Raw genomic sequence first — 11,166 nt, 5'->3', positions numbered from 1 at the left:
GTGCAGGCAAGTGCTAAGCCATCTCTCCTGGACCCCGTGCACTTTCAGGACCCTTCAAATCCACCTGTAAGACGCCCCAAGGAAACACCAAAGGGTTAAGGAAAGAAGGAAGAATCCTTGGCAGCCCGGGCAGCGAGCTGGGCCCAGCTCACTTAGCCCCGCCTTCCGCCTCAACCAATGAGCGGCGCTCTTTCTGGGTGGGCGTGGCCGTGGGCGGAGCCAGGCCGTGACGCCAGCTGGGCGTCTGGCTGAGGGTGGGGGCTTGCTTTCGGGCTTGAGAAACGCGACGTCTCAGCTAACCAGCGCGCGGGAAGCCCCCCGGCCGGCCAGTGTCACCAGACAGCGTCACCATGGGGGCCGTGCTGGGCGCCTTCTCCGTGGCCAGCTGGGTGAGTCTGGGGGAGGGGGTCCTGCTTGCTCCCGGGGCTCTGCCTTTTGGAACGCTGGCGATGGCGTGGGGAGAAGGCCCAAGCCCGGATCCCCGCGGGCCTCGGCCGACGCGGAGAAGCGGGGAGGACCCCCGGAGCTGCGACGGGGACCTCCGGGCCTCTGGTCCGCAGTCTGTGATCTCTGCCCCCCACGCAGGTCTGGGGGCCCGGCGACGGACGTGCCCCCCCCGAACCCTGGCGTCGGTGGAGGAAATGTGGAGGCCAAACCGCCATTGTTTACAGTTCCGCCTGCCCGCCCCCGCGAACCTCGGGCTCGGAGGTCCCAGGCGGCTGGAGCTGGAGCGACGAGCCAGCTTCCTAGGCAGGTTGGGGGGGGGGGTGGCCGGGGCTCCATCAGCCCTGGAAGCTCTCCCCGAGAGTGGCGTCATTTAATTTCGGCCGACTTGAATCATATTTTTCTTTCATAACACTAGACTTTGCCAAGGCTGCACAGAATGTTCTATAATGAGATTTTCTTTTTTAAAGGATGCCCTGTGCAGCTCTGAGGCTAGTCTTAACCATTAGCTACGGTCTGTACTGTCTTTTTTTTTGGGGGGGGGGAGGGAGGGGTTTCGAGGTAGGGTCTTGCTCTAGTCCAGGCTGACCTGGAATTTAGTATGTAATCTCAGGGTGGCCTCGAACTCATGGCGATCCTCCTACCTCTACCTCCTGAGTGCTCGGGTTAAAGGTGTGCGCCACCATACCTGGCCAGTCTGAACATTTTTAAGATAGTAACTTTTAAAAATTATTTATTTATTTATTAGAGAGGGAGGGAGGGAGGGAGGGAGAGGGAGGGAGTGAATATGGGTGTGCCAGGGTCTCTGACCGCTGCAAACGAACTGCAGACACATGTACTGCCTTGTGCAGCTGGCCAACGTGATGGGGAATCGAACCTGACTCCTTTGGCTTTGCAAGCAAGCAAGCAAGCGCCTTAATGGCTAGGCGATTCTCCAGCCCCAGTCAGAACATTTTTTGTTGGGACCTCTACCGGTCATATGTCTGTGAGGATAAACCCCCACCTTCACTCCCATACCTCTCCAGGAAAGTGAGGATAAAGTGGGTAAATGAGTGGAACCACTATGTAAACGCCAAAGATACAAAGGAAATCGAGACGAATTGTCTCAAACCTGCTTGAGAAGGAGCATGTTTCCTTGAAACCATTTCCTGATTGTTTCCTGACTCCCCAACTGATGTAAATGTCTAAGGATCTGCTCTCAGCACATTCCTCCAGCATTTGTTAGGGACAGATGTAATGTCTTAACTATCTTGATCATCTGAAATAAGTCTTTGATTTAAAACTAAGATTTGAATGAATTCTCTCCACACATTGATAGCTAGAAATCCCCCCCCCCCAAAGTAGGGTCTCACTGTAGCCCAGGTTGACTTGGAACTCATTCTGTAGTCCCAGGCTGTCCTGGAACTCACAGGGATCCTCCCACCTCTGTCTCTGGAGTGCATTAATTTGGATGAGGATTTTGGAAACAGAAAAGGCATCCAGGATGACTGGAGGTTTTTGGCCTGAGCAACAGGAAGAAGAGAGTTGACCTTTCGTGAAATTGGGAGGTATAGGGTGAAAAATAGGAGGAGATCTTTGTTGTACGATATTTACTGATGTTCTGCTATGTAAATGTGTGAGATAGAACTTGAGGTGTTTACATTCCCATGACACAGAGAAATAAGGAGGTGTCATTCATTAGTCAACTAGACTTCATAACAAAGCACTACGCATTGGTGACTTAAACAATAGCAACTTACCATCCCAAGTCTGGAAGCTGCAGGTCTAACATGAAAGTGTTCCAGTGTTGGTTCTTTCTCTGGTTGGTGAGAGAATCTGTGACTGTCCTATTTTGGTGGATAGGAAATAATTGAGTCAGTGAGAGTAACCAGGTAAAACCCACTTCAGAGAGAGGGAGAGAGCCTTGATTGAAGCCTCACCCATGGGCCTTTGCCAAAACACCAGTTGTGCTGGAATTTTCTATCTTTTTGTTTTTGTTTTTCGAGGTAGGGTCTCACTGTAGCCTAGGCTGACCTGGAATTTACTACCAAGTCTTGGGGTGGTTTTGAACTCAAGGCTGTCCTCCTATGTCTGCCTCCCAAGTGCTGGGATTAAAGGTGTGCGGGATTAAAGGCTTGCGTCACCATGCCTGGCTTTTTTAGAATCCTTGGTTTGAATTTTCCTCCCTGAAGAGGGGAGACATTTATGGTCTGTGACTATAGGGTTAAGGCATTCCTTTCTGTCAAATAAGATTGAACACAGGTTGTTGTCTCCCAAGATGAGGCAGTTACATATTGTCTAGAAGGGGTCAGGCCTGGAGTTGGCTGCAGTTTCAGAAGAGGGAAGTGCAATATCTATTGCTTCACTGAAAGTCTTAGTGCATTTATATATTTCTTTTTTTTTTTTTTTTTGGTTTTTCGAGGTGGGGTCTCAATCTAGCCCCGGCTAACCTGGAATTCACTATGTACTCTCAGGGTGTCCTCAAACTCATGGCTTTCCTCCTACCTCTGCCTCCCGAGTACTGGGATTTAAGGCATGCACCACCATGCCCGGCCATTTATATATTTCTTATAGATACATTGATTATACTCCATCTAGACTACTTTAGGCTAGGAACACCAGAGATATGATATTTCTTCAATAGGTTTGCTGGTAATATTTTAGTTTGGCTTGTAGATTTCTACCATGCCAGGAATGGTGTGACAAGCAGGTTACATGCTGATGAGAATGAATTCATGAAAGACAGAAGAAAGCAATAGTAGTTTATTAGATACACTGTGAGACAGCTGCAGGGGCAAGATACTACAGAGAAACTGTCTGCAGGATCCTTCTAAGGGGCTGCCTTTATAAGAGGAGGGCTTTAAAAGCAGGTGGTTAGGTCAGGCAGTATTTCAAGTGCCACTGTACCCTGATTGTTTATGTCTAATTGGATGGGACACCTATATGCAATTTATATCTGGATTGTTAAGCAGAGATCTCAATATTTTGCTGAGGATTATGTTTACAGTGTTTTTTTCCCCCCCTTGGGACCAGCTATCTATGCACGGCAGATGAGGGTCACTAAGGTTCAAATTTAAGAGGGTCTGAGCCTGCTCATTAAAGTGTAGAACTCTTTAAAATATTTGTATTTCTTTAAGGAGAGAAGCAGACAGTGAGTGTGGGTGCACCAGGGCCTCCTGCCACTGCAAATGAAATCCAGACACATGTACCATTTATGTGCCACTTTGTACATCTGGCTTTATGTGGGCACTAAGGAACCAAACCTACATCATCAAGCATTGTAAGCAAGTGCCTTTAACTGTTGAGTCATCTCTCTAACCCCCAAGAGTAGATTATTAACTTTTTTTTTTTTTTTTTCAAGATAGGGTCTTGCTGTAGCCCAGGCAGATCTAGAATTCACTGTGTAGTCTCAGGTTGGCCTTGAATTCACAGTGATCCTCCTACCTCTGCCTCTGAGTGCTGAGATCAATGAGATCAAAGGCATGTGCCACAAAGCCTGGCTAAGAGAATTCAATTCTTTTTTTCTTTTTGGTTTTTCGAGGTAGGGTCTCCCTCTAGCTCAGGCTGACCTGGAATTCACTATGTAGTCTCAGGGTGGCCTTGAACTCATAGCGATCCTCCTACCTCTGCCTCCCGAGTGCTGGGATTAAAGAAGAATAGAATTCTTTACAGTGATGTGCCAGAATACCCTAAAATAGATTACATCCAGGGCTTAATTCTTTCTGGTCCTGCTGAGAAGCAATGGTATATTTTGAAGTCAGAGCATCCAGTAACCTTGTTCAGATAGGTGACATTAGGCTCACATTACTTTTATTTAAATATTTTACTTATTTGAGAGAGAAAGAGTCAAATAGAGAGAGAGGAAAAAAAAAAGAGAGAGAGAGAATGGTGCATCAGGGCTTCTTGCCACTGTAAACTAACTCCAGATGCATGCGCCACTATGTGCATCTGGCTTTACTTGGGTACTGGGGAACTGAATTGAGGCCATCAAGGCCAGCGCCTTAATCGCAAAGCTATCTCTCCAGCTCCTAGGCTCACCACATAGCTGAGGAAGCTGGCCTTTTAAATTTATCACTTTGCTAGACTAAACTACAAAAGCCTGGTAAAGATAAAAACCATTGTGTGGACAGGTACCATCTATGAAATGTACAACAACCATGTTACAGTACTAGAGTTGCCCATGTTTTTTTCTGATAATTCTGAATTAGCTTATCATTATTTAACCTATCTTTTTTTTTTTTTAAGGTAGGGTCTCACTCTAGCTCAGGCTGACCTGGAATTCACTATGGAGTCTCAGGGTGGCCTTGAACTCGTGGTGATCCTCCTACCTCTGCCTCCCGCTTGCTGGGATTAAAGGTGTGGACCACCACACCCAGCTCCCCTATATTTTTCTTAATACTGTTTTTTCACCAAATATATTGCCTGTGGACATTTTGGGGCTTTTACTGTGTTTTAGGCACTGTAGAATGTTCATTTATTGTAGCAAAGTCTGAAAAAGAAATACTCTGTAACTAAGTCCATTTTATCGTTGGAGAGCTAGGATTAGATTATATAATTTGGTAAAGAATAAATGGCAGAAATGATATTGACACCAGAGGGCTGGAGAGGTGGCTTAGCAGTTACAGTGCGTGCCTAAAAAAACCTAAGGATGCAGGTTTGATTCTTCAGGTCCCATGTAAGCCAGGTGCACATGGTGGCATATATGTCTGGAGTTCATTTGCAGTGGCTAGAGGCCCAGGCCTGCCCATTCTCTTTCTTTCTCTGTCTCTAATAAATAAATAATTAAATGATATATTGACACCAGAACCCTTGTGGTTTTATTTTGCATAGGCTTTTTTTGTTTGTTTGTTTTTGAGGTAGGGTCTCAGTTTAGCCCAGGCTGACTTGGAATTCACTAGATAGTCTCAGGCTGGCCTCAAACTCATGTGATTCTCCTACCTCTGCCTCCCCAGTGCTGGGATTATAGGTGTGCGCCACCATGTCCAGCCCAATTTTGTATAGTTTTAATTGCTTTTGAGACAAGAATCTTCCTGTGTAGCCCAGGCCAGCTTCAAACTTGTCCTCCTGCACAAGTCTCCTAAATGCTGAGATTACAAATGCATGTTACTGTGCTTGGTTGATAACAGTACATAGCCAAGGTAGCCAGGAACTCAAGATCCCTCCCGCCTCTGTCTTATTAATGCTGGCATTATAGGCGTGTGCCACCATACCTGGGAGGCCAGGTTGACCAGAAATTCACTATGTAGTATCAGGCTGTTCTCGAACTCACAGTGATCCACCTGCCTCAGCCTCCCTAGTGCTAGGATTACAGGCATGTTTCACCTACCAGGCATTCTATGCTTTTAACCACATAATTCTGTTTGTTAAAATGGTCAAACCACAATTGGCCTCATCTTCCATTCTACGAGATCTTAAATAGCCCATGGTGTTTTTACGACAGGTTTCATGCCTCTGCAGTGGTGCATCATGCTTGCTGTGCAGTTGCTGTCCCAACAGTAAGAATTCCACTGTGACCCGGTTACTCTATGCTAGTATTCTTCTCCTGGGCACCATGGTGTGTTGTCTCATGAGGACAGAGAGGATAGAAACTGAGCTGAAGAAGGTAAGTAGATGTTACTGCATGCTTAATATTCTGGCTGTGTTTTTATTAAGTTAACCATGTTACAGTACTTTGGCTATTGTTGGGTTTTTAAAAAATACTTATTTGAGAGAGAGAGAGAGAGAGAAAGAGGCTGATAGAGCATGGGAGTGCCAGTTCGTCTAGCCAATGCAAACGAACTCCAGATCCATGTGCTACCTTGTGCATCTGGCTTATGTCTGTACTGGGGAATTGAACCTGGGTCCTTAGACTTTGCAGAAAAATGCCTTAACCGCTAAGCTATCTCTCCAGTCCTGGACTTTTTTTTTTTTTTTTGGTGGTTGTTTTTTGGTTTACTGAGGTAGGGTCTCACTGTAGCCCAGGCTGACCTGGAATTCACTACGTAGTCTCAGGGTGGCCTCAAACGCATGGTGATCCTCTTACCTCTGCCTCCCGAGTGCTGGGATTAAAGGTGTGTGCCACTATGACCGGCTAACATTTTTTTAAAAAACATTAATTAATTAATTAGTTAATTAATTAGTTAATTAATTAGAAAGAGAAGAGAGAGAGAGAAAGAAAGAGTGCCAGGGCCTCCAGCCACTACAACTGAACTCCAGATGCATGTGAACCCCAAGTGCATTTGGCTTACATGGGTCCTGGAGAATTGAACTGGGATCCTTTGGCTTTGCAGGCAAATACCTTAACCACTGAGCCATCTCTCTGCTCCTGCCCCTGCCTCTGGCTATCTTTTTTACTTCTTTTTTTGGAGAGAGAGAGAGAATGGTCATTGGCCAGAACCTTCAGCCTGCTGTAAATAAATTCCAGATGCATGTGCAACATTGCGCACCTGTGTCACTGCATCTGGCTACATGGGGCCTAGAGATTTGAACATGAGTGCAAATGAGTCCTTAGGCCTCTCAGGCAAGCGCATTAATCACTAAGATCTTTCTCCTTGTAAATAACTTTAACAAATTATTATTGTTGTTATTATTTATGGAGACAGGGTTTTATGTAGCCTAGGCTGACTTCAAACTGGTTCTTTTTTTTTTTTTTTTCCCTTCTTTTATTTTGGTCTTCTGAGCTAGGGTCTCATTATAGCTCAGGCTGACTTGAATTCACCATGTAGTCTCAGGGTGGCCTTGAGCTCATAACAATCGTTGTGCCTCTGCCTCCTGAGTCCTGAGATTAAAGGCATGTGATACCATGCCCGTCTCAAACTTGCCACCTATCTCTGCCTCCTAAGTGCACCAAAGGCATGTACCACCACACCTGGCTTCAAACTTGCTTTTTGACTGAGTTTAGTAGTTTAGGCTGGCCTTGAACTCCTAATCCTAGTTTATCTGCCTCCCAAATGCTGGGATTACAGGTGTGTTGCACCACATTCAGAGTATGCCATTACAAGGATTGAACCCAGGATCTGAAGTTCAGGTGAACCTCGTGCTGATCCTCCTATATCTACCTCCCAGTTGTTGAGATTACAGGCATCTACTACCACATCCAGCTTAACTTTTGGGTATAGTCAAGATACAGCATAAGAGGATTCATTCTTTTCCAGAAATAATAGTCAAAATGAACAACATCAGGCTGGAGTCTAACAGTCACAGGAAATAGAATTTAGAAGTGACAAGACACATTTTCTTTCCTTGTCACTTGTAAGCTTTAAGCATATTAGACCTTGACCTTTGGAGGGAGTTTGTTGTAGCTGAAAAGTCTTATTAGAAAACTGAGAAAACTTCACTAGCATAACACGAATTTAATACCACTTAAAAAATTATGTATGTATGTATTTGAGAGAGAGAGAGAATGTATGCACCAGGGCCTTTAGCCACTGTAAGTGAACTCCAGATGCATATGCCACCTTGTGCATCTGGTTTATGTGGGTCCTGAGGAATTGAACTTGGGTTTTTGGCTTTGCAGGCAAGGGCCTTAACCACTAAGCCATCTTCCCAGCCCAGGAACACTTTTTTGTGGAGAGTGGTACGGCCGACTGAGTATTTTAGAGAGAGAGAATGAGAATGTGTGCACATGGGCCTCTTGCTGCTACAAAGGAACGTTAGATGCTTGTGTTGCTTTATGCCATCTTGCTCTTACATGGGCTCTGGGAAATTGAACCCAAGCTGGCAGGCTTTGCAGCAAGTGCCTTTAACTGCTGAGCCATTTCTCCAGCCCCACCCTGATTTTTAAAATTCAAGTTGTTGGAGGTGGGGAGATTGTCCAGTGGTTAGAAGTACTTGCTTGCAAAGCATGCTGGCCCAGCTTCATTTCCATAGTACCAAGGTACAGCCTGATGCAGAAAGTGGTGCATGGGTCTGGAGTTCATTTGTGGCGGCATGAGGCCATGGAGTGACCATTCTGTGTGTGTGTGTTTCTCTCAAATAAATTAAAAAATAAAGCCAGGGTGGTGGTGGCACACACCTTTAATCCCAGCACTCAGGAGGCAGAGGTAGTAGGATTGTCGTGAGTTCGAGGCCACCCTGAAACTACGTAGTTAATTCCAGGTCAGCCTGGACCAGAGTGAGACCCTACCTTGAAAAAAACAAAAAAATTTAAAAACAACCAAAAAAAATCAATTCAAGTTGTTATGTTCTTTCATAATAGGACTGTTGGAAGTCAAATAGAAAAATCCCATGGTCAGTCTTGCACTGCTAGAGGGACTGGTTTTATAATTCTCTGTTTCTTATAATGAGATAGAATTTCTGATCTGTGTTGATATTCTCACGGCATTGGAATTGCTTCTTTCCTCCTTAAGATTCCTGGATGGTGTGAAGGAGAATTTCAAATGAAGGCGTCTGATTTAAAGGCGGAAAAAGATTGTGATGTGCTGGTCGGTTTTAAAGCTGTGTATCGGATTAATTTCGCCTTGGCCATCTTTTTCTTTACCTTCTTTTTGCTCATGCTAAATGTAAAAACAAGTAAAGATCTCAGAGCATCAATACACAATGGGTATGTAAGATTAATATTTATTATTGTTATTTTTTTATTTTATTAAGAGAGAGAGAATGAGTATGCCAGGGCCTTCAGCTCTTGCAAATGAACTCTAGACACATGTGCCATCTTGTGCATCTATCTGGCTTACGTGGATCCTGGGGAATCAAACCTGGGTCCTTTGGCTTTGCAGGCAACGCCTTAACCACTAAGCCATTGTGTGCAGCACGAAGGTCAAAACAGACCCTGTAGGAGGGAGTGGGAGTGAATCTGAGACAAGAACACAAGGAATGGAGCCAAGACAAGTTCTGATCAAGGCTCAGGTTTATTCAGGCAGACACAAGCTTATATACAGAAGATAGAACTCAGGTCCCTATGCCTTATGTTAATGCCTGGAGTCATCTCACCTGGGCTGCCTTCTCATATAGGCTGTAGGATAAGGCCTTTGTGTTAAGAGATTAAAGAACACCTGTAGCTCCCTAAGTCAAAGAGGAGCTGCAGCTCCCGACAAGCCATCTCTCCAGCTCCTATTTTATTATGTTGTGGTTCCTCCTCTCCTTTAACTGTTACTATCATTTGAATGTAAGCAATGCAGTGGGTAATCATACGTTTCTTCTAATCTCTGCACAAATGTTTCACTGTCATTTTCAGTTGAAGCAATGTAAAGTAGAGGAAATGGGGAATCTTTTCTATTTTTATTATTGTTTTGTTTGTGCATGCACATTTCTATGTGTGGGCATATGCATGTGAATGCATGTTGTTGCAGACAGATTCGCAGTGCTGGTAGAAATCACCTAACCAAGAGCAGCTTTGGGGGAAAAAACAGTTTATTTTGACTTACAGGCTCAAGGGGGAAGCACCATGTTGGCAGGGAAAATGATGGCATGAGCAAAGGGTGGACATCACTCCCTGGTCAGTATCAGGTAGACAATAGCAACAGGAGAGTATGCCAAACACTGGCTTGGGGAAACTGGCTATAATACCCATAAGCCCACCCCCAACAACACACTGCCTCCATGAGGTGTTAATTCCCAAATCTCCATCAGCTGGGAGCCTAGCATTCAGAACACCTAAGTTTATGGGGGACACCTGAATCAAACCACCACATTCCACTCTGCCCCCATAGACTGATAACATCCATAATGATGCAGTGCATTCATCCAAATTTAAAGGTCCCCATAGTTTTTATCAATTCCAATGATGTTCATACATCCCCATAGTCCAAAGTCTTTTAACTGAGCCATAATACCAAAATAATCCCCCCCCCAGCCCGTAATGGCACAGAATAAACACTGCAAAAGATGGCATTGGGCATAGAAAAGAAATGTTCAACCAATACAAGATTTAAAACAACCAGGGAAAACATCAAACTGTTGCTTCAAGTCCCACAACTCTAGCCAGTGACAAATCTCCAAGTCTAATAATGCTAACCAGCAACAAGTCTGGCATTCCAATTCTGCCCCTCTAGCTAGGCTACTCACAGTCCTGGAAAACTTCATCTGGGGCCGGCAGCTCTCTTTGGCAGCCGTCTCGTGGTCCCGGCATCTCCACTGGGTCTCCACTGCAACCCACAGTTCATCCTTATAGCTCCATTGGGTCTCCATGCAGGCAATCATGCTTCACACTGCCCATGTCCATTTCCAAAACACAAGACCATGGTGCAAATTCAATGACTCTCTCTTTCCTGCATTTCTTAGACTCCACAATATCAGGTAGGGTACCAACTTGTTAATTCGGGGGGAATAAAGTAGACTTTGAACAGGACACTCCTTGTGCATACAGGCCCCTTCAAAAGACTACATTCTTCCTATTGCCCCAGTGCAGGCCAGTTGGCCCAATCTTAATGGTTGTAATCTTTCAAACAATTTGCTGGTGAACAGGCAGCAGTTTAGGCCTAAAGGTTTCCTTTTTTTTTTTTTTCCCCCTGTGCCATATCTCTCTGCTCACACCAGTTCATTTCTATGCAAAGCAGCCATTCTCAGGACACAGGCATAGCACCAAGCTTCTCACACAAACTGCTATCCTAGTCCAAGCAAAGTTCTTTCTCACCCTCATAAGTCAAACCTCACAGTCCATAGTTCTTACTGCCTTCAGGTCTTTCAAGTCTGACCAGAATAGTCCATCAAGTTGTACTTACAGCATTGCAAGGCATTTCTTAGGTCAAGGTCAAATCCTTCCACATTCCTCTTGAAAATCAGCTCCAAAAGGCCAAAGCCACACAGTCAGGTGTCTAACAGCAA

The 11,166-nt window shown here is 45.1% G+C and overlaps 1 protein-coding gene across 1 annotated transcript in view; it reads left to right on the top strand.

The window, feature by feature from the left end:
* Nucleotides 1-236: 236 nt before the first annotated feature.
* Serinc3 (serine incorporator 3) overlaps nucleotides 237-11,166 on the top strand; it is a 30,044-nt gene continuing 19,114 nt past the window's right edge. Inside the window, exons 1-3 of the mRNA XM_045157557.1 lie at nucleotides 237-389; nucleotides 5,864-6,025; nucleotides 8,751-8,944. Of these exons, the coding sequence (XP_045013492.1) occupies nucleotides 351-389; nucleotides 5,864-6,025; nucleotides 8,751-8,944 (395 nt within the window). The 5' untranslated portion in view covers nucleotides 237-350. The remainder of the gene's footprint in view (nucleotides 390-5,863; nucleotides 6,026-8,750; nucleotides 8,945-11,166) is intronic.

Source organism: Jaculus jaculus, chromosome 8 (genome assembly GCF_020740685.1).
Source record: "Jaculus jaculus isolate mJacJac1 chromosome 8, mJacJac1.mat.Y.cur, whole genome shotgun sequence".
NCBI classification, from domain to species: domain Eukaryota; kingdom Metazoa; phylum Chordata; class Mammalia; order Rodentia; family Dipodidae; genus Jaculus; species Jaculus jaculus.
This window is presented reverse-complemented; position numbering and strand designations above follow the sequence as displayed.